General features: G+C 44.1%; 1 protein-coding gene across 18 annotated transcripts in view; it reads right to left on the bottom strand.

Moving 5' to 3' along the window:
- Positions 1 to 24,373, bottom strand: part of LOC135914317 (guanylate cyclase soluble subunit beta-1-like) — a 969,460-nt gene that overhangs the window by 257,766 nt on the left and 687,321 nt on the right. For 8 of the 18 annotated variants that reach the window (XM_070535574.1, XM_065447109.2, XM_070535570.1 and 5 more), the window contains one exon: positions 13,029 to 13,103. The exons of the other annotated variants lie outside the window; for them this stretch is intronic. In XM_070535574.1, coding sequence (XP_070391675.1) covers positions 13,029 to 13,034 — 6 coding nt within the window. In that variant the 5' untranslated portion in view covers positions 13,035 to 13,103. The remainder of the gene's footprint in view (positions 1 to 13,028; positions 13,104 to 24,373) is intronic. 18 annotated transcript variants of the gene reach the window in all.

The raw sequence follows: 24,373 nt of genomic DNA on the forward strand, positions 1-24,373 counted from the left end.
GGGTGGTTCGAAAATCTTTTTGCCGAAACAACCTCCGGCGCTGGACGCTGGACGCCAACGCCGGATTTTCTGCAACTCGGGGCCTTTACCACGATCGCGTTATAATTCTGTTATATCAATGAACTTCTCTTGATGCACACTACACGCTTGTTAAAGAGACAGGAAACTGTCTCTTTAAAAGGACGGAGGCTAACCACAAGTACTTTTGGTTGGCTACACTGCTTGGGTAAAAAGGTAAAGGAAAGAGAAAGTGAAAACTAAAGCACAAAAAACACTAAACATGTAGACAATCCTGCCGCAGCAGCCAGAGTTCTCAAAGTATGTTATCTAGTCCCCTGTAGCTTAAGAATAGGAGCAGCGCAGATATAGCCTTCTGAAAGGACTTCATTTGGGAGCGCTGTCCTAGATCTTTTTGTTCTTGTAGGTCGAGGGGGGCGGCAATTGTATAATTTGTTAAGGAGGAGAAAAAAGAAAGAGAAAGACCAAGAGGTTAGCCATTGTAAGCACCGTCATTTACCTTGTGTTAAAGAAGGGCTGAAAAAAAATGGAAGGTGATCGGAGGAAAGAAGGGACAAAAAGTAGAGATGAACAATTTCACCCCAACCCGTGATGGAACGCGCTACAACTTTCCCCGTCGGTCGCACAATTCACAAGCCCTTACGTATTGGAGCAGTGCATCTTAACGCTTTAAGTGGTGAAACCCGTCCAAACCAGTGTCCTATGGCTTCTTGCTCCGTCAAGAGGTGATCGCCCAGTGGGTCAAGCGCACACACCAACGCTTTTCATGCCACAATGTAACGGAGACAGTCACAAATGAGGCACTTGATTGTCTCCTCGAAGTCGCCTTTGTTCCAAACAAGGCCGCCGGCCATTGGAATGAGGAAGGAATAGGCGTTCGTTAATGCCACACGAGCCGCAGGTGGCCCAGAAGTGCTTCTTTTGCTCGTGGTGTCCCTGGTGGAAGACGGAGTTGCTAACGTAGATTCAAGCTGTTAAGACGAGCGTTGGTAAATTCACTTCAGTTCTACTGTACCAGCGCATAAGTTCGTGAGCGAGTGGGAGAAGGATTTTGGCTGCATCTGCCCTCGTCTGTGCTATCGGTACAGTGTACGCCATAATGGGTTGATCGGGCTGCTGCAACCCCACTGCCTTTAACGAAAACTTGTCGAGGGCACTTGCTAGGAAAGGGATTAAAAACAATGTTGAAACGTGAGTACACATGTATAATCTTTGCGGTTCACAAAAAGATATTTAAATGCCACCAGGACCCATGAACTCCTGGCCGTCACCTAGGCGGTGCCTTTGACCCTCTCCACCAACTCGCAGGGCACGCAATAAAGTTATTTCCACCTCCTCTTGCTGAGCATTTTTTTTTTACATGCATTGGTTTGGCATATGTGTCACCTCGAAGAAGACAATTCCACTTGTCGAAACACTGGCTCCTGCTTTCACCTTGTTCTTGTTTTGCTCATCTTCTTGAATTTACATGTCTCGCCTTCCCGCTGTTTTCCTTGTTTCGGCATGGTAACATTAAGGCACGGCAGCTGAGACGTTGCAGTGCTTTCTTTAGAGATACTCACGTCTGTAGAAAAGCCTTGCATGTTTCTCGCCGGTTGAAAGACCAAAAGCATAGTCAATGTGAACAATCATACCAGAAAAAAAAACAGAAGCAACCTCTCTGGTTTTTATGTGTTAATGGTCTGCAAAGGCACGGCGCCGCAAGAGCTGCTCGTCTGACAATCAACATATCGGATGACCAAGTGTGTAATAAATCTTTTGTCCACCATAGAGGACATTAATTATGTCTGACGCAGCACTTGAGCCTCTCTGCGCCAGGGATGTTGAAACTGCCTTGGCTAGCCTAACAATAATTTGTTATGCTGTGTCTTACGGAGATAATAAGAGACGTCGTGAACAGGAGTGTTCATGCGCCCTTTCAACTTTGCTTTTCTTCTATTATTCGCTCAAAGAAGGAAAGGCTGAAAACTAGCTGCCAGGGGCCCCATTTATCATTCAGCAGTCACTTTTGTCTCGTGGAAGCGGTCGTAATATCGTGTTCCAAGCTGCAGCCTGAGTTAGAGACCTTGCTTTCAAAGCATATTACGCAAGTGTCTCATGGCTACTACAAAAAAGAAGGTATTCCAGTTGAGCTATAGCTGTCATTAGTATTCTTTTCTTCTGGAACAGCCTCTATATTGTTGAAGTTGTATACAATTTAATGTAAGGGTGGAAATAACATCTTACTCAGAAATACTACTAAGCAATACCAATAGCTTATGCTGGAATCGATTCCTGCGATAAACAGCGCGTATATTGTTTGCTTCGAGCTAGTGTGAGCAAAGCAAAATGAATCTCTTCAATTTTTTATTTCAATCTCTCCTATTGTGCAGCTGTAGTGTACTGGTGATTAATCTTCCCATTGCGCAATAGTAATCGTTGTACGCAGAGTCCTAAGCGACAGCAATTTCTGCTTGACAGGCGTTTGGATAGCTTTCGTGTGATTGAGAGGTTTTGCAATGTAAACTTTCGGAAAGGAAAAACTTCTGTGATATTTTTTCATGAGAGTTAACGTGCCATTCTCTGGCAAGTTGTCTTCTTTCAAAATCAATAAAAAATAATAAATTGTAAGCGAGCCTTCGAAGACAGGTGCAAAACTTCAGCTCACCATGGCAGTGTCAGAGTCACTCTTTCAAACGTAAGTCGAACTAGGTGACCCTGCTACTTGTGTGTCCCACACCACATCAAGTTTGATACTCCTCGGTGCCATTTTTTGCTGGCATTCCCGGTAAAAAAAATCACAGTGACACCTGAATGGTAGCTTTCGACCTTCACAACTCCTGTTTCCCCTACCCTATGTGTCATTCGCCACGTTATTTAATGTGGCCGTGTTTAAGCATCATACCCCTATTGCTGTACAAATTTCTTCGCCGTCCTCAGTCAGTATTCTAATAGTTGATGTAAAATAGAACATCCTGGCCTACTGGGTCCGCGAAATGGAAGCCTGTTCACTTTCTCAACACGTTAAGCGTGCACGCACATTTGCGAATTTCCAACGTGCGGTGACAAATTCCCCCTCATAAGCCTGTACGTCATGGCTGTGGTCATATGACCTCCCCTCCCCCCTGCCATGCCAGGATAAGGATACATAGTCTCCTACATCTACGGCATCTTTGTTGTATCAGGATTATGCACAGAAAGCTGTGCTAGATAGCTGAAGCTTGCTTTCAACAAAGTGTGGCATGCACAGTGTGATATTGAGTCATGGTGCGCGCAGGTTCTTAACACGGACTTGAATAATGCTGATTCATAAGAACTACTTCTATTCCAATTATATACTATCTTTTTGGGTGTTCCTAGTGACGGCTAAAATATTCACCCGTTGCGGAACAACATTTCTGATACACCGAAACTATGGTATTGCTTTAGTGGGAAACCCGAAGTAAACAGCAAGTTTATTTTACCATACAGGTTGTGTTAGAGCTCTGTCAATTGACATGAATGGATGAGTAAAGATTTATGCTCAATGATAAAATATATGTAAAAAACATTCAAGGGGTGCCTATAACGTTAAGCTATTCCAAACTTTTCTATTCCAATTCTGCAATCAAGCCCTCCGCGACTGCTCAAAAACTTTTTTGGACCACTCTCCCTTCACATGTCTGTCACGGGACGTCACGAAAACGACGCTATATCGAACATGAAATGCACACTGATTATGCATGATTCAACGAAACAAAAGAAAAATAATAATTTTTGATTCGACGCCGTTTTGCCATTAACCCTTTGCTATTGGTCAAAAGGTTTCAGGGCTGCACCCACTTCACCTGTCTGTCATTAGACGTCACAAAACCGCGTAAGCTCTTTGCACCAAAGTGACATGTACGCGATAAAGATGCACTAATATGCAGAACAAAACTGAATTTTTTCTGGATATACGAAGGATACGAAGGCATTCCAAAATTAATTTAATACGGCGGCCGCCAATAGCTCAGGCACTGGCTACTCGCATCTGCCTGAGGGCTTGGGTTTATTTTGGAATAATAAACGTTCAGGTGCGGCAGTATAACGTTATAGAGCACTGTCGGAACGTATACGACATCGCTGTGCCAACTCTTCCTTGCTGAGGAACCATTTTAGAAGCATTTTTTACTGTCCCTTGCACGCCGCCACGGTTTTAGACAAGCCACTGCAAGCTAAGTAAGGGAAAGCGAACCAATCGCAAAAGCCGGTCCCTTCCTCTTCATCCGGTTATCTTTCTTCAGTGCGCTGGCTCGGCCCCATGAAACCCTCTGTACTTAAGCGTATTCCTCGCCTCTTGTCAGTAAATTGGATAAGAAAAACAATTCAAAGTAGGCGATGGTATTCATTTTGAAAGCAAACAAAAGTGACCTCCCATAAACGAGGAGAGCGTCTGATGGGGCTGTTGAGGCAACGCTGTGGATCACCATCCGATGGTTCCGTCTGCGCTTACGTAAATTTGATGACACGAGATTGGAATAAACACATCGGAGTAGTTCTACGTTATAGGGCCCAAGATTACACTTAATTTATCGTCCACTCTCATGACATTATGCTCATTGTGCAGTTATTTTACGATTCTGAATTTCCCCTGTTCCTGGCCAAGGTCTCTAAATATTCCTCAATATAGAAACTAGAAACACTTTCTACTTGATTTTGTGCTTGCAGACGTTAAAAAGAAATAAATTATGGGGTTTTACGTACCAAAATCACAATCTGATTATGAGGTACGCCGTAGTGGAGGACTCCGGAAATTTTGACCACCCGGGGTTCTTTACCATGCACCCAAATCTAAGTACACGGATGTTTTTGCATTTCAGCCCCATCAAAATGTGTCCGCCGTGGCCGGGATTCGTTCCCGTGACCTCGTGCTTAGCAACCAAACACCGTAGCCACTAAAGAACAACGGTGGGTCGCTTGAAGACGTTACTACGGAAAATATTCGAAATTTAGAACTAAAAGGAATGTTTTGCTGTACTCTTCGTTTATGCTGGATTCCTTTGAACTTTCAAAGTAATATTGTGAGCTATATATTCTGCGGGCCCTTTACCCCACCTTTCTGCTCGACAGAAAAGGACAATTAGAACTACAACGCCCTTCTGTTCTGATGGGTCACAGAATACTTCGTTCGGTCGCCCAGAGCGCTTTAATCAAATTCTTGCAGATCCAACAAGCGGGTGTCTGATAGTCTATAAAGCAGGCTAGCTTAGCCTGGTGATAAAAAGCACGAACACACGACTCTCACTACCAATTTTATAAATGTACTCTTCAGGTGGCAGTACCTTAAAATGCAACGGACTTATGAGAATGTGGGAAGGGAAAAGTTCATGAAAAGCAATTGACCTAAAGGTTGCGCAACTTTGCTTTAGTACAAACCGCGCTTCGCAAAACTGTGTCCTCTGCTATAATTGCTTCCAATTCCGGCAAACTTATTGAGCATGAAATTTTTCTTTCTGCTTTTTCTTCAATTTCACCACTCAATGTGGCGTTTACAATGTTGGGCAAAGCCTCATATTTGCTCCCGTGGCTGAAGCAAAACCGAAAGCAAACTCTTCGTTGCAGTAATATGAATCATGTCAGAATCGGTGTTTGATCTTGTCAGCATTATAAGTGCCTTTGTTTCTGCCTTTTCTGTGCATTAACTTTTTAATGGCATAATAAAGGCTTATTTACCGCTGCACTCCTGACAACCGCTCCGAAATTCCGTGCGAACTTCGCTAGAAGACGTAATCTTCTTTTCACACTGATAACTCTTGCTTTCTGACTGAGCAGCTATGGAATCGATAATCAGGCCCACGCGTCGGCGCCAATGTCTTACGAGGCGCCACCCGTAACGACCATCCTGCGGGCGTTGCGAAGCAGAGCCGCATTTCAGCCACAGCTAAGTCGATATTGACTCCACCAACACGGCTTTCTCGATTGGCCACTGGCCACCGTCTTTTGGGACCACTCAAGCTTTCTGCCAGAAAATGGCAAATCAATGGTTTCTTCGGAGCCAAGAGAGGTAAGTTATTGAAGTTGCGTCAAATGCGCCACTAATCAAAGGGGGGCGTCTCAGCATTATCTCGAGCGGGTGATGTTCAACGTGTTCTTGTGATGCCCCATTTCACACGAAAGCAGTGCGCACGTGATTAGAGAAGTACTGTTTGTTATCTTACTTACAAGCCCTTGTGAAATCGTATTTTATCGCACTAAACACTTCGCTGGTCGTGTACTGAAATGTACTAGCCATGAAAAACGACACACTATGTTTTTACTGCCCTCCAGCGGGCTCAGTTAACTGAAGATCAAAGGACTAAGCCTGTAGGACCATCCATATTTCGGCTAGTTGGTTCACGAAGCATGTTGAAAACAGCGCGGCTGTGTGTCGGTTCTTCGCGGCCTGTTCGTTACGTTCCTTTTCTGCAGGAGACAGGAAACTTCGCAATTCAAATGGCATAAACCAAACTACCGCTGCTTCACTATGGCACAACGCTGCATAACATTATTCATCCGAAGCTATTGAGGCTACATGTAAGGCGCAGTCTACATTTTTTCGTGTGGTGTTTCAATTACTGAAGGCAGCCAACGTATTCTACTGGAAATAGCTTTTCGTGCAACGTTACGTGAGTTTATGAAACGCGGCCAAGCGAGCGATCCCAGCTAAAGAAATAGGTGCTTTCCCTTGCGCTATTAAAACATACACCATCAAAGAAATAGGTTACGCCATCGTTTGTTTTACAGCGATGCTGCTTGCGCGACTACAAGCGCTCAGAAACGTATGCATGATTTCACGGTGTCCTGAAAGAATTACATCATTCACAGAGTCTATATTCAGTGGTAATGGGGGAGCCACTCAGTACGATGTGAGGGATAAACGCAAATCGCGAAGCCCTTTTCTTTGCCTGTTTATAGATGTTATATAAGACGCTTGCGAAAATTTCCCACTGGCCTAGATAGAAAATGATGGCAGCAATTTTATATTCGGGGAGAATAGGGGCCATATTATGGATGATCCAGAGAGAAAGCTTCAACTGGATAGGTTAGATATAACCTTCGCCGCAAATTTCTAATTCAAACGTCCTAGAACATTACAAGCGTGTTTTATGAACCACGTAGAAAGTTTCCCCAGCATCCTGAATAAACCCTATGTGCCACAAAGTTGACATATTGACGATATAGTGGATACATTATGGGTGATGTTGGGTCAAAATTTCAACAGCGTTACTTCATTTGGAGTCCTGCAAAAAAAAAAAGAATTAAGCAACTGCTTGCAAGTGTCGCGCGGCCGTTAAATGCCGTGTTTCCCGCACTAAGTTCACATTGGATGGGAAAAAAAGGGAAACGCTGCCTGTGATGCGTGGAGAAAAAATTAACGTTGATGGCTTAAATACGAGCTTTGTAAATAATTATTGAAACCTTGTTTTCTCTTTTTTCTCATGCGCTACGCAAGTTCGTTGTAGTTTTCTCCTCTGTCATCAGTGAACTAAATAAGATACCTTGTTTATATTTGCTGAAAAAGACGGGAATTTTATAAAAGATATGTACACAAACTTTGAAGGGGCTGGGTTAATTATTACCTGTGCAATAGAAAACCAATACAAGTGCTCCGGAGCGTTAAAAGTATGTCTCACGAGGCCTGCAGAGTTTACCCCGTAACCGTGCAAGAACTATAGAAAGGGCACCGAGTTCTCATTTAGTGGAAATAGAGGAAATGCTATGCTGAATCTGTGCGCGAAATTAAATGCATGTGGATCAAATACAGATTTTGTGTAAAATTCCGTTACAAGTTCTCGCCAACATTATACAGCAATTAACGCTGTTTCTCAGTGTCCCGAGAAACGTTTACCTCACGAAACAATTACATCGGGTGAAAAGGTGGGGGAGGGGGGGCATTTGTAAGTGAAGTATGTTTCTAAACTTTGCCGTTTCTAGCGTGTAGTTAAGAACGTTGCAAATAATTACTGAACCGCAGCTTTTTTTTTGTAATTTCATTTTGTTCCGGTATTCAAGGTTATTCTTAGGTTTTCCTGGCCTCCTCTGAGAACTGAACTAAGTACCATGTTTATGTTTAGTGAATATAAGAGACAGCATGTGGCTGATGTGCAAACAACGTTCGAAGTGTGCGGGCTAATTACGGCCTTTAAAGTGAATTACGCATTCAAATGCTGCGGAGCGTTGTAAGTGTGTTTCACAAGTGGCGCAGTATTTACTGCACTTCCCTGGGAGATCTATAAATGCCACCAGAATCAAACTCAGTGAAATGGGGAGGAACGTTATGGCCAATGTACTCGCGAATTCAAATGTGTGCAGATTAACTACAGCCATTGTAAGATATTTCTCCACAAGCATTCAATGCGAGGGCATGGTTTCTAGCGAGCGAATCGCATTAGGTCAATGATTTAAAGTATGTGGTTTAATTGCGGGCAACTTATTCCCGTTGCACCTTCTCGAAAGAAACAGCTTCACTGGAAGTTGGGATGTGGTTCTACAAGGTTGTACGAAACTAAATACATCTGTCTTTCTCTCTCTCTTTTCGGTGGCTTTAGCTATATCCATTACCTTATTCTCGAACAGTCGGCATGGAGTAATTTCGGTCCCTCCCAGGGAAGTTGTCGGTCAAGGGGAAAGATAAACTTTCCATTGACCAGTGCTTTTTCCTAAGTTCAGTGTACGAGCACTACATAAATAACACAGTAACTGACCTTTTCTTTTTCTCTTAGGGGGCTATTCATCACTTTGTTCTTTGCTAACACGCCAACAAACAGTCGAAAAATAAACAGAAAATGAGGCTTTCGCGCTTTCAAGTCGCCCTTGTTGAGGTCATAGGCTCTGCCATTCCTTGGTCGGCTAATGTGGAGAGAAACAAGTTTCGACTCGACAGATTGTGGTGCCGCTGTGTGAGACGGAGATAGATGGTAGTGGGCGGGAGTAATGCACCATCACCGCATTTCGGCCCGCGCACTCGAAAGGCGTGAAAACAAGCTTGCCGTTTATCCACGGCATAACATATCCAGACACTTCTTGCTGTTGGCTTCCCGTTATCATCGTGACCTTTTCCCTTGGGCTCGAGGCTTTACTCTCACCGGTTTTTGCCGCATAGGCATTGATGTGCACACACAAAAAAGGATCAGGCATGGAAGAGGCCGCCTGATTAAAGGCGTGGGGGGAAACGACACAATGAGCGCTAAAGCTGCGCAACGCCAAAGCACTTCCCAGCAATCTGCGTGGGTGCAGGAATGCCCGCTCCTCCGGACTTCCCAAAAATGATTCACCTTCACACACGGAGGCCCGCCGTGATGGATAAACACAAAAGACGTGTAGCGTCATCCTGCGAGTGGCAGAAAGGCACCGAAATTTACTACCTCGGTGCGATCCACTTGGAGCGATGTCGGCATACGCCTATGCGGCAAAGACGAAGGAAGGAACGCTGTCCCGTTGCTTTCTCTGTGTGGTTGTTTCTGGAGCAGTGAATGTGTCGTCACTCCTTTCTTCGCCCTGTCCTTTCCTGTTGTACTGCTCTGTACAGCACACACAAAAAAGACATGCAGTGCTCTGAAGGTTAGAACTAGATTCTGGCAATGAGTGGTGTGAATTTACAGGGCTTGCTCCCTTATGCTACCATGGACACTCACAGGCACACTTTTGCTTTGTAGTGCTTTGAAACTCATGTCTTCAACATCAATGCATACTCGCCACCATCATCCTAATCGCCTGGCACCGCACTTTGCGCCAACAGATTTATTCAAGTTTTCATTTTTTCCTAGCACTGTAACCGATTGGAATGATTCTCTATTCCCTTTTGCCACACTCTGATACTTTGAAACTTCATTAACTTCGTTTATATTTGCGCTTTTTACCCAACCTGCTTGGACGTGTACTAGTTTTGAAGTATTAAACAAATAAAAATACGGAACTTTGACTCGAACACTGAGCTGCTTCTACATTAAAAACGCTTGTCTCTCTTCGCTTACGTTCCTGAGTTTAGAGTGGTTTTAACGCGATAGCGTAAAGCAGCCCATGTCGCAAAAAATCCGGCGTCGGCGTCGGACGGCGTTTCGACGAAAAGATTTTCGAACCACTTATACCTAGGCCCTCCATGTGACGCAAGCAGTTTATTGAATTAATTTCATTTTTCAAGCTAAAATACGTAGAAATTTACATCGTAAACTATGACTTACACACAACCTACAGAGATCGTAGCTCCCAGATTGTAATTTGACTCTACGAGAAAACATAATTCTGTTACGCTAAAGCTCAAAGAAAACCCTTTTCAAGCGTTTCCACCATTCACAAACGACCGCGGCGTCCGCCATTTGCGCGCACCAGCGCGCGGGTGTCTCGGGGGCCACGGAGTGACGCGCCCAGTTGCTCGCAATACCTCCAGCTGGCGCTCGCCTCCGTCGCATCGTGGCCCACGCGAAAGGCCGCGTTTCTACCAGAAAGCCCGCTTTCGTGCATAGCGTTTGCAGCCAGTGTGTCCCGGTAAACATTATGGTTAAATACGCTCCAGTAGCCGGGAAGCCTGAGAAGCAGTCAGGGATCTTGAATGCTATTGCGTTTCACTCTTAAGGGGAAGCTTTAGCATGGGCCCTACTCTGACGCGGCCTATTCAAATACATGTAAAACGCAAAAATGTTTTTCTGAAATAACCTCTGAACCAATTTTAATTAAATTTGTTGTATTTGAGAGAGAAATTTAAATTCTAGTGACTGTTGGAAGCGGAATTTCGATTTAGGGCTTGAATTTTATGAAAAAGATTTTCAGAAATTTGAAAGTTTGAAAACTATAGTTGCATGAAGTTTATAAATAAATAGCTCTGAATCAAAATCATAATAACTCTGCATCAAAAACAGATATCGTGGTTCTGTAAATGGAATCAATTATATCATTAAAAGCGGACAAATTTGATATGTCAACTTATATCTTACCTGAATTTGTTACGTTGTGTAAAAGGGTTCCGTAAAAGCTGGATTTCCGTATTACTAAATTTTTTGACAGTCATGTGTAACACATCAATTTTGTCCGCTTTAGATGTACTATTATATGCAATTCACAGAATTGGGTTATTATTTTTCATTGCCGAGTTAGAGAGTCGTAAACTTGATAGTTTCGTTTTCTGAAAATTTTCCATTTTTGCCAATTTTTACTAAAACATTTACAACCTAAACCGAAAATTCGATACCAGCAACCACTGGATTTTAAGTTTTTTATTTTAAATGCAACAAACCTTGTCAAATTTGGTGCAGTGGTGGCCGAGAAAAACGAATTTTTCTTTTACATGCAATTATATAGGAGCACCCGAGCTAAAGCTTCCTCTTGAAGGCGAAGCTTAAGCGTCCTCTAAACTTTCTGCTGCTGCAGTTGCTTTCAGCTACCGGGTGGGTCGGTATCTGGGTGGACACATTTCTGGGTATGTACGATAGATTCTCGAGCTTCCTTGTTAACTTTCAAGTTACTGCCCCATATATTAGCACCGATAGAATACAATGGTTGTACGCTTTTCTTTCCTACGACAGTGATAAGCTCCCAGTAAGGATATGATAATGCCTTCCGTAGGCTGTCTAACCCATTTTTCTTCATTTGCGAATTCCTTCGCCTGGTCAGGATCACCGGTGTGTAATTGACCTAGATGCACTCCTGCACATATTCTAGGGGCTCAGTAGCGGTCATGAATTCTTGTTCCTTTGCCAGGCTACTGAACAAAACCGAGAGCAACTTAAGGAGTGCGCAAAGAGCGATCGAACGAACAATTTTAGGCGTAACGGTAAGCGACAGGCAGAGAGCGGTGTCGATCAGATAGCAAATGTGGATAACCGATATTCTAGTTAACATTATGAGAAAAAAAAAATAGAACTAGCCAGACCACGTAGTGCACAGGGAGAATAACTGGTAGACCATTAGTGTTACAAAATGGGTGCCAAGGTAATGGAATTGCAGTAGAAGACACCAGAAAATTAGGTGGAATGATGAAATTAGGAAATTTTCAGGCGCAAGTTGGAATCAGCTAACGATAGAGACGGGTAATCTGAGATCGATGAGAGAGGCCTTCTTTCTGCACTGCACATAAGAGAGAATAGGCTGATGATGAGGATGATGACGACGGTACGATGGGTTTGTGTGCGCCGATTTTAAGTACCAGCAAACGGCCTTATTCCACGTGTTCCACATAATTTGCCCCTTAATTTTTACATATATGTAAATGCTACGAATGTATTTTTCTAGTCTATCTAACGCAATAGGTAGTAGTAGCAGTAAAATTTATTTTGCCCGAGATGGAATTTAGGAAGGAGGTGAGTGGGAGAACCCGTCTTTTTCTTCCTCAAGTTTTCGGCTACCTGGACGACCCGGAGTTGGAGCTCTGAGTCTGACATGAGCAGTGCAGCCTCCCATTGCTTTATGGTGGGGATGGGAAGGAGAAGTAATGAGCTGCTGCGATTATTGATACTCATTAGGGGGCACGCCCACGTGATGTGGCGATGATAGGCTCTATCTGCGCATAATTTACAGTCTGCTATATATAGCCTGGCATACAGGTGACTGTATGTCACTCGGTTTGAGGAAGTGTGCGCCTGTAACGGCCACCAGGTTACTGATTGCTTTTTATCGAAGTTATTGTGCGTGGTGGAGTAATGTCCCTTGATCTGGCAGTATAAATCAGAAAAAAGGACCCTACCAATTGCGTTGAATTTCCTTGTAGGTTACCATCAGGCAGGGAATGGATGTTATCCTTCAAGGAAATTCACCGCAATCGGTAAGATTTCTTTTACACTGTAGTGAGGGCTGTGAAAGAGAAGATGTCTGATTGTCTCCTCGAAGCGGCTGTTGAAACTTATCTGCTCGTGTTGTCCCAGGTGCGAAGGCGTTTGGCGGCTCACCTTTGCCACATCATAATGTCTTCATTTCGCATGGGCTACTTACGGTGGCTCTGGAGAACGCCAGAAAGTCAAATGAATTTGCTGCCACTTTAGATTACAGATTACACAAAACAGAGCTTTTTCGGCAAGAACTCCCCCGTACGCGCATCTTACCTTCATAATCTTCAGGGAGAGTAAACTTGCTCTGTAGTGAAGCGACCGGAAATGTCGTTGGTTGCGGTCATTGTTCTGTTGGGCAAATGAAAATGTTCCTTTATATCATGTCTTTTGGGAAAGGGAAATGTAAAAGGGAATTTGCTCAACATTGACGACAGATAACGCTTCCCTCAAGGTTATCATGACACCGATACAGTGGCACAAAACACAAAGTAAAATATCTCACTTAGTGCATCATTTCGAGCTATTTGGCTAACTAAATGTGTGCGTGCTTCCCTGAGAAGCACTCGTACATACGGTCATTACAAAACATTCCGGCGACACGGGGAGCCCAACACCGTTCGAGCGACGCACAGTCGTCGTCAGTCTTATAAATCCGCTTCTTCCGATCGGCGTGCATTGACATTCCAGCTACCTTTTTTTTTTAAAGAAAACTCTGTTTTCTGCATTGAAGCTCAAAAGTGACAAAGGTAACTGGAATGCCCACGCATTTCGTTGGACACTGAAAATTAATATCTAGAAACTGGGGCAGTCCTGAGAGTTCTATCCGAGTGGATATGCCTTGTAAACTCAGTATCTACAGTTCGTGGATTAACATATATGTGCCGTAAATCGATTAATTAAATGGTTCATTAGAGTCACTATGTTAATTATTCAGTTAAGCATTTTGATTTCTAGCAGAAATAGTGGCCGCCTCATCGCGTAATTTAGATCAAGGGCTAGGATCGTGCTATCCGCCACAGGTATTTTTTAAAAATATTTGGTGCAGGTAAAAAAGACACACCGTGTATATACCATAAAATAGGCGCAATATATGGGACGAGCAGCTACTCCGCTGATACAGTCGCCATTGCAAACCTATTACGCTTTTTGTTTTCAAAATTCACAGAAACCCAGGAAGTTACGATAGCTACACGACGCACATTCACAAAAGGAAGCAGCCACTAGCGGCGAAAAATACGCAGGGCAAATGTGCGCTTTGCACATTGTGCGGTGGATTTAATTCTTCGGCACAGGTAGAGTTCTCACCAGGGGAACGTCCCGTTAGTTTTGACCTTAATAGCACACAAGCCAAGCATACTTCCCCGTCATTTGGCAGACGTAAAGTGCTTATAGAACAGTCAGTGTCCCCAGGTTCAGGAACATACAATGCACGCACGCACGCACGCACACATGCACACACACACACACACACACACGCACACACACACACACACATGCACGCACACGCACGCACACACACACACACACGCACACGCACACACACACACACACACACACACAGGCGCAGCCACTCACACGCACTGTACGTATGCTGCAAACATGCACTCGCACGTGTTTTCGTATCGTTGATGACTACATGCTTAATGATTTAGATGTGCCGGCACGTTTTGTTGCATCTCTAGGGCCTAATTTTTCCTAATAGCTCCTCTTGGTGGCCTTGTTGCGGCGCGTTCCTCTAAATAATACATGCACCGGAGAAAGGTGTTTGTGCTTATAAAGGTTTCAGGCTTTTGACTGTATTTCTATGAAGAGGTACTACACACCCTACATGTTTTACTTCGCTCGCAACATTTTTGTTTCGACCGCTACTAAAGCGCGTGCGTGGGTCACACACAAAGCATGACAACCTTTAGTGAGTGTAAGAGTCAACAAACTGACAGCCTTTGCAAGGCTAGATGCATTAGTAGGTATTCGCTGTAACACTCTGGCGAGTACCCGTCAAAGCGGTTTGCGAAAACTCATTAACGCTGCAGGTCTTGCGATCATAACGTCGCTGTTCTCCACCCCCCCCCCCCCCCATACCTAAACTTATGCAGAAACCATAACCGATGATTGACAATGTAACCTAACAGCCAAACACTTTTAGGGAGCTATTTGGCTTTGTTAAAGTGACCCTGATTCAACCTCTCCCCTTCAAGATACAAGTAAAATAAACAAACATTCCGCCAATAGCAAACGCTGTTGCGAACATCTCAGCACAATTTTTCACTCGTGCGCGACGCGTATATCTCACAATCGGATCATGAATTCACCTTCTTCTCAAACGCTCTCTTTTTAACAGAAGCCTTTTTCCACCCTTTCTGGGACTACCCTATTTCAACATATAGCAAATTCACACACACGACTGCTATTATTGGCCAATAGCTGACATCAATGAAGTAGTGTGAGGAGGCTATCTCCTTCTCAAGCTCGGCCACGGCCACCCACCGTAGTAATGCAACTTCAGTCACTCTGTCTATCGGGTTGCTGTAGCTGTCGGCTCTCGCTGATTTCCATTAGTGTGGAACACTCAACTACCTTTGAACTACGCGATTCTTAAGCCCAGACCACACATACGCTATGCATGTCGCACCTTGCCATGAATGGCGGAACAAGGGGACGTCGGCGCCAGTGCGCGCTCACTCCCGGTCGGTCCTGACTATACTTGCCTCGTATTGAGCTTTGTATTGGGCGATAAAAAGCGTGCATTATGAATTTTGCCCAGAGTCCGCGCAAGACAACGCCAGTCCACACAACGTAGCACGACGAGTTTGAAGCAAAGGAATGCGTACTCCAGCTCTGGCGTGCAGTTATAGTTGCACATAGTTACACACAAGTGCGTCTGCTGCGTTGCAAAAATAGGGAGCTTTAAATTTTGTGCGCGCACGCCGGGCTTACGAAAGAGCCCCAAAGAAGCACTACAGAATGCAACCCGGGTGTAGTGCTTTGCGTACATTTGGGTGCCCAAACCTGTTTTGCGTACGCAAAATTTAAAACTCCCTAATACCGCAGCCACCGCGGCGTGCCGCGACGACTTTAACTCGCCATAGCCTCGTAGGCGGAATATCGCCACTATATCGCCACTAGCACTCCTCCGAAGGACACGGGGAAGGTAAATACCGCGCTCTAGATATTTACGCTCGTACCAGGTATTTTCTGAAAAACGTTTTCGATAATATATTCCTGGGAGGTACCATGCTCATTCAGAGGCGTTTTCGAGGCTATAAGAAAGTGGTTCTGGCCCCTTTAAAGGATTAACGCGTTTTAAGGCGTGCTGTTGTTGCAGCGAGAAGATTAGACAGTGCTTCTTGTTTCTTAACGTAATTCCGCAAATAGAGCCACGTCTGCAGAGGTAGTACGGGTGGCTAAACACATAAGCCGATTCCTCATATGTGTGTTGTCTCCAACGGTGCGAGTGCAGGCACGGAAGGCTACTGTCATCCTCCCCTACCGCAGCCGCCATGGGAGCAGAGGTCAAAGAGTCGGAGAGCTGTCTTTCCCAAAACTCCACCACCTTCAGATGCTTCACCTTCAGCCAAGGCTCTCGCGCGCCAGCACTTGCATCTCAAAGACCTGTAATGATCGGCGCCTTTGTCCGACCACCTACCGCGAAAACGGGTGAAAGGGCCAAATAAAACCGATCGCTTTCCTTGAGAAACCGAGCGATCGAAAACAAGGCGCACAAAGCAAATATAGGAGCCGATTGTTTATAATGCGTGCCGTCGTGCTTTAACGCAAGTACCGTATTACACGCAAGACATTGTTAGTAATCGCTGCAACAAATCATAGCTTGTGCACATTGTTATCGTTGCCACGAAGCATATAGTAAGGTAAGTGGGCTTCGCTGCAAAAATGAAGCACACACGTTAAAATACTTGTGAATTAAGTTTCTACATACGACAAAAAAATACTTAGGAAAAACCGACAGGAGATGTCGGAGTGGCTGTCATGGTTTTGTAAAACGATATTTCGATAGCATTATGCCGGGACCTCTGTTTTGAAGGCAATATTCGTTCCTTCGCAAACTGTTCAGGTGTTGTGAGGTGATAATTCGACTGAAATTAGGTAAGTAATTAAACCCAACCTGCATGCAGGGTCTACGGAAGGTTATCTCCCGAGCGTATCACCACAAGGACCGCGAGCCGGATCTCTTACCCAGCTACTGCAGCTTCCCGAAGTCACACGTGATGAAATAGCCGGACGAACTCCGGAAGGTTGTGCGGAATCTAATAAACCTGCTTATTTAGCGTTTAAATGGTCAAATTTCAGGCGTTCGAAACGCCTGCAGATGTCGCAACCATAACTAGTCCCGGGTACCATGGTATACTGAGCCCTGCTATTCAAAGTATTACGAAAGTAGGCCAATGAGAAGTGCGCTGCAGCTGTGTGGGGTGCAAGAAGTTTCGAGGAGGAACCACACGTGCAACGCCTATTAGAGTGAAATCTATACAAGACCGTTGTTGAGTAGTTGAGTGACTTGGATTGGTGTGGCACTTCAAACCAATGTTTTCAAGCACGAACTGAATCAACAATTTCTTGTGTGGATTTTAAATGTCCACATTGAAGTCTCCAACGAGGATCCCAAGGGTATACCGTGATCACGGCTAGCTCACATAAAGTGCTTGGTCACGAACTTCTCGATATCACACTAGGGTGTGCCTGGAGATATATGCAAAATGAATATCACAATTCCGTCTTTTATTTGTAAGGAGCAGACATCCATCCACATAGTCACCGGCATTGTCCTTTTGCGAGTGAAGGGGACAAATGTACATATATCGTGCCCTTTGCGAACATGGCAATGCCTCCTGCTCGTGAATCCATGTGCTGTTTACAAAGGACTTGAACTTCACGGGGCTGTGAGCCTTTGCATATTTTGCTTGTTTACGGGGGTATGAGCCATTTCTTACGGGGATGTAATTGCTTCCGCGGGCATGAGCCATTGATCATCAAGGTTTTCGACATTCTGTCCTCTACCTTGTATGCGTGATTAGAAAGAATGTAAGCACTGTTCGCTTCACTTTGCGGAGTGCTTGTAGCCTCTGCCTTACAGGGATATGAGTCATTGTATTTTTCGCTTGTTCAGGGGAGTATGAGCCTTTGCTGGTGATGATAGTGTTTGCTCGCACAAATGAAAATTTTACGGAATCCTAGCCATAAACAGCTTCGCTGTAATAGCTGTAGATTATGTGCGCGTGTGTTAGGCAGTACAGGTAGGAGCCAAATCGGACTTTGACCATGAGTATACGTAGCATTTCATTCCCGATGTGTTGCGTTGGAAAGAATTAAGGCGATCATTCTAACCCTTTGCAAGGCTCGTTCGTCTGCGAATACGAAAGCGCTTTGTCCTGAACTGTGTACATGTAGCTATCGTGTGATGTAGCTGGTGACCACGGATGAATTCGCGCGCTACATGAAGTAGCCGACAGCAGAGTCATGCACACGCGGTACATGTGAGAACGATCTACAAGGCGCTGTTAACACTCCGTCTTCGTATCTAAAGTGAGATTGTTTGCGATGCAAAAATATTCGGCAGCGAAATGAGATTCGAGTGCGATTCTTGATACTTATGGAAGCTTGTCATCGTATTTGCACACGTAATATAATGCCTTCAGTTGTTTATTTGTACTGCACTCTTGATCCATTAGCGACCACACTGGCCAAATACTTTTGCCCTAACCATACATTAGAAACAAACCCACTAGAAATGTGCTGGCAATCTTCAGTGCATGCACAGCGCATTTCTCATCGGGATGCAGTGAACACATTGTCGCACGCGAAGAGGCTGCAATCTGAACACGTCCGTTATGCCGCCCTTGCGCATTTGGCTTACCCACGCAACAGAAAGCCGTCAATGTGAAAGTGGCTTCAGAGATGAGCGTAGTGGATAGAAGGGCAATAATATAGGGAGTGTCCGTGTTCACGCGACTGAGGAGAAGCGTTATGCGAGACTCACAGGACACAGCCAAAGTCATCAAACACACCGAAATAGTTAAACACTGGTGGTCCCACCGAAAATCACAATGAATGTTCGATGACCATCACAAAACACAATTTGCATGAGTTAAAGAACCACAGTCACAATGAACGGTCGATGCAAAAGTGCCTGTTTCAAGGCACCAGGATCATTTCTTCCTCAAGCGCTTGTTTTTCATAAGTGTCCTTGTCGATAAGGGCGTAATTGCATCATTTCCAGTAGAAATTACCAAGAGTGCCGCGCGGAATTCTGCTACAGTGCACGTGCTGTGCCACTGCCAACAGTCAAAATTATTACTGACATATTCCCCGCGTTCTGGTCTCAGACGCTTAGATCTTACAGACAGAGTTTCAAGCATGTTGCGAAGAGAAAACGTGTAATAGGGGTCACACCTTTTCTTCCAACCTTTTGTACCAACCAAGTGAATTCATACTTTGAACCCTTAGAAAAACGGAGTCAAAAGAGAATTTTCAGAACTGATATGAAGAAAACGACAGCAAGGGAAAAGAAACAATAAAGTTGAATTCCAAGTGAAAGAAACGTTAACACCACTACCGTTTATTTTTCTCACAATCGCCGTTAAGCAACTTCGTTAATATTTTATTCTGTGGTTACTTAGTTTCCATTCTTTCCGCCCTTCTTTTCATGTAGAAATATTTTATGTTCATTCATAATCTCGCGCATTGTGTGCGAAAGCTAATAATTTCCTCCGTTATTTATAGTGAAATAAATGTTACTTAACGGGAAGCGTATGGTGTTTTCGTCGCCTAGCTTCGATATATTTCGGCGGCCTTCGCACTTCGTTGGGCACTTGGAAACCAATAGCGTTCTCCTCAACAAATTTGTCTATGGTTAAAAAAACTTCGCATCCCCATGTTCTAGTCGTCTAGGGAATGAGAGAGAGAGAGAAATAGAAGAGACCCAGGCGCACGTCCCGTTTGCTACCCTGCAGTAGGGGAAGGAGTAAAAGAAATAAGAGAGAGAGAGAGAGAGAGCACTTTCGCGCACATTGAATGTTCGAGAGAACCCGTTAACTTATGAGGTGGCTCTTACTGTCGCATGATCGAAGCAATTCATCCGCATATGTTGAGTTGAGTTGAGTTGAGTTTAGTGGCACATAAGCAACTTAGGCTATCATGCGCCAAACACTAGGCATAGATTCTTTTTAAAAAGTTCGGACACCTCAGTGAGTCCTTGTCTGGACAAGAGCCCGGAGAGTCCCAACAAATTAGCTAAATACCTCGGCCTTCTTCTCAGGGATGAGAAAGTGGATGAGGTGTTCTGTATTATGTAGTTTAACCCTCTGTGAAGTTTTAAAGTTTTATGAGCACTCCTGCTTCTTTTAAAAAACTAAAAACACATGATACATCAACAAGCGCATCTTCTCCTAAAATCAAAGCTGGGTGAAAAGGGATGTGTTCTTTGTAAAATGTGGTAAAAAACGTCTTCCTCAATGGTTCAAGTTTTCTGCATGAAAATAGGATATGGTTTACTGTTAGTTCATCTCCACATAGTTCACATTGGGGTTTGTCTTGCTTTGTTAGAATGAAGTTGTGTGTTAGGTGTGTGTGTCCTATGCGAAGACGGCACAGAATCACTTCTTTGAAACGTTCCTGGTGTGTGCAAGATTTCCATTCACCTAACACGGGTTTTAAAAGGTGTAATTTGTTGTTTACTTCATTGTTCCAAGCAGACTGCCATTTTTGCCTTAGCTTATAATGTATTAACTTCATGCAGTCGTTAGGAGGTATCTTTACTTTTGTGATTTCTTTGTGCCGGGCTTGTGCCGCGCATGCATCTGCTCTCTCATTGCCACTGATTCCGACGTGGCTCGGAACCCAGCATAATTTAATGTTCAGTCCTTGTGTGGTGGCGTTTATTAAATTGTGTATAATGCCTCCTAATAATGGTGTGACTGCATTTCTGGCATGAAGAGCTGTGAGTGCACTTAGGGAGTCTGTATATATGATACTGTTTGCGAGGTTCTCCTTTATTGTTTTGTCTATGGCTACAGAAATGGCGTAACATTCAGGAGTGAAAATGGATGTGCACTGCGGACGTCTTACTGTTTTTTCCCAGTTCCCTTGTACAACTGCGCTTCCAACAGGTTCGTTCGTTTTTGAACCATCAGTATAAAAGTTTGTGAAGCTGCTGTATTTTTCTTCTAGTGCAAGGAATTCCTGAATTATGTGTTGTGGCGGAGTTTGTGCTTTGCGGAACTGTGTTAAAGTGAGATCGCAAACTGTGGGAAAGATGAACCATGGGGATAGTGGATTTTGTCTGTGGGTAATGCCAGGTAATGTGTCCACTATGCCAAGATTCCGACACATCTCTTCAAATCGCAGGAACAGTGGTCTTGTGTCTTGTAGTTTGTGGTTTGTTGTTGAAAATTACTCGTGAAGGGCATTTTGTTACAAGGGGATAGCAAATGTGTTTTGGTAGAGATTGTACCTTAAGGATATATGCACAGGTTAGAGCGGTTCTTCTAGTTTCTAGTGGGGGTTCGTTTGTTTCAACGTAAAGGCTAGTTATAGGGAACGTTCGGTATGCACTGCATGAAATACGCAAGCCTGAGTTATGTACTGGGTCTAGTTTTTTTAGGTATGTCGGTCTTGCTGAACCATGCACTATGCAGCCATAGTCTAAGGAGGAACGTACTAAGTAACGGTAAATGTGTAGAAGGCATGTTCTATCAGACCCCCAATGTTTATATGATAGTACTTTGAGTATATTTAGTGACTGCGAAGTTTTCTTTTTGAGAGTGGTTATGTGAGGTAGGAATGTGAGCTTTTTATCGAAAGTTACACCTAGAAATTTTTGTTCATTCTTTACTGGAAGTATGGTTTCATTTAGGTGAAGGGTGGGGCCAACCTGTAGGCCTCTTTTGAGTGAGAAGAGGACAGCAACAGTTTTTTGGGGTGAAAATTTAAACCCATTTTTGTCTGCCCAAATCGCCAGTTTATTCAATGTAAGTTGTATCTGTCTCTCGCATGTTGGTAAGCTGGAGGATGTGCATGCTATTTGAAGGTCATCAACATTTACAGAATACATATTGGATCTAGGAATGATTTTTGCTATGGAGTTCATTTTTACTATGAAAAGTGTTGTACTTAAAATACAACCCTGCGGCACTCCATTCTCCTGGACGAATTTCTTCGAAAGGGTTGCACCTAGGCACACATGAAATGAACGGTCGCACATGAAATCTTTCAGGCAGTTCAGCATCCTGCCACAAATACCAAGCTCTGCTAGGTCGCGGAGAATACCAAACCTCCAGGTGGTATCGTAAGCCTTATCGATATCAAAAAAGACTGCTAAACAGTGTTGCTTGTGTACAAATGCTTCTCGGACTGTATTTTCTAGGCGGACGAGATGATGAGTTGTTGAACATGCTTTTTTAAATCCACACTGGTGGATGTCAAGGAGTTCACGTGATTCAAGAGTGAACATCAGCCTAATATTCAGGATACTTTCAAATGATTTTGCGAGACAACTTGCCTGTTGTCTGTAACTGCCAGGGCTGGTTGGTGGCTTTGCAGGCTTCAGAAACGGTACAATTACGGCTTTTTTCCAAGCCTCTGGTATTTTTACTGATACCCATATTTTGTTGAAGAATTGTAAAAGTGCGTTCACAGCAGCGTCTGAGAGGTGAGCCAGCATTTCATAATGTATTTCATCAGGGCCGGGTGCCGTCTGTTTACCTGCGGACAGTACTTTTCGGATTTCGTGAAATGTAATTAATGCCTTATAGGGCTCATTTGTACAGCCACTTGTAGGAAGTTTTTGTTTTTCGGTTGTATGTTTGTGCTTCAGGAACGATTGAGTGTAGTGTGAGGAACTTGAAACATTCGAAAAATGTTCCCCTAGTACGTCTGCCTGTTCCTCTATACTTGTTTGTGCGCCAGGAGCTGTTAAAAACGGGATTGTGAAAGGGGAGAAGCTGCCATTTAATTTATGGACTTGTTCCCACATTTTTTTGGATGTGGTTGAGCTGTTAATAGAAGATATGTAGTTCTTCCAGGAAGTTTTCTCAGCATCTCGACGGATGCGGCGTGCGTTGGCTTTTGTCTTTTTAAAGTTTACGAGGTTATCATGGGTTGGGTATCTACGGAATATGCCCCACGCTTTGTTTTGTTTCTTTTTTGCTACCTTACATTCCTGCGTGTACCAGATTTTATGATTATGTCGAACCACTCCCGGGGACTGAGGAATAGCTAGCAGCGCGGCATTAATAATAAAGGTTGTGAACAATTTGTTTTGATCGTCGACATTTAGATTACTCGAGAAAACTTTTTCCAAGCTGGCCTGTTCTTGGAACAGTGCCCAGTTCGCTAGGTGCAGCTTCCAACGACGTGGTTTGCTTGGGATGATTTCTTGTGGGGATGATAGGTTAATTTTTACAGGTAGGTGATCACATCCGTAGGGGTTGTCAACAACATCCCATTTAAAATCGGTAAAAAGTGATGGAGAACTAAAAGATAAATCTAAGCAGCTCATTTTTCCTGAGCTCGGAGAGCAATATGTGTGTTTTCCTGTATTGAGCAGGCAGACGTTATTTGCTAAAATAAAATCTTCTAGGATACGGCCTCTAGTGTCTGTTTGGTCACTCCCCCAAAAACACGAGTGAGCATTAAAATCCCCTACTACTAAATATGGCTCTGGTAGTTGTTTAAAAAGTGATTCTAAATCATGAAGTGTAACTTTTAAATGTGGTTCGAGATAAACAGTACATATGGCAATTGTTTTAAAATCAAGGACGGTCACTGCTGCAGCTTCATATTTCGTTTGAAGCCTGATTTCGTGAGTAGCAGCACCATTTTGGACTATAATCGCGACACCTCCAGAGAGCCTACTCGCTTGCTCTCTGTCACAACGAAATACTTTGTAGTTTTTTTAAATGTTCTTATGTTGTGGTCCTAAGTTCGTTTCTTGTAAACATAAAGCCACAGGAGAAAAAGTGTTTAGGATATCTTTTATGTCGCTATAGTTTTTGATAAGTCCACGACAATTCCAATGTACCAGGAACGCCATGTTTAATTATTTTGTAGGGGTGTGGCTATAAATGATTAGGTTCCTCGTGTTTGAGGAACCGTTATAGGGGTTCTTTCTTTTTTCTTTCTTTCGAATGAGTTCTGCCTCCGCGGTTGCGGGGGCGGATCGGGAGTTGTCTCCATGGCCTCTCCAGAGGCGCTGGAGCTCCGCGACAAGGCGGGTGTGTGTGTTTTAGGCCTCTCCCGTTGGGGAGAAACCTCTTGGGCGGCCGGCTTGAGGACCGGCGGGCCCTGATTAGGCAGGGCAGCTTGCGCTGTCTCTGCCTGGGGCGTGGGTGGTTCCGCTGAAGGCCCAGTAACCGTTGCCTCAGCAGCCGCCAAAGTTTGGTGTGGCTCTACGCCCCATCGCACCACATCGGCGAAGTTATTTCTTCCATTGAAGAGGAATGTGTTTGTTAGTGCGATGCGCCTTCTGGCTTCTTTGAATGAAATGTTTTCTTTGGTTTTCAGTGTGATGATTTCTTTTTCTTTTTTCCAGGACGGACACGCCCTGGAGTACGCGGCATGTTCTCCTTCGCAGTTTACGCAGCGCGCTGCACCGTTACAGTTTT

The sequence above is a fragment of the Dermacentor albipictus genome, chromosome 3 (assembly GCF_038994185.2).
Source record: "Dermacentor albipictus isolate Rhodes 1998 colony chromosome 3, USDA_Dalb.pri_finalv2, whole genome shotgun sequence".
Lineage (NCBI taxonomy): Eukaryota > Metazoa > Arthropoda > Arachnida > Ixodida > Ixodidae > Dermacentor > Dermacentor albipictus.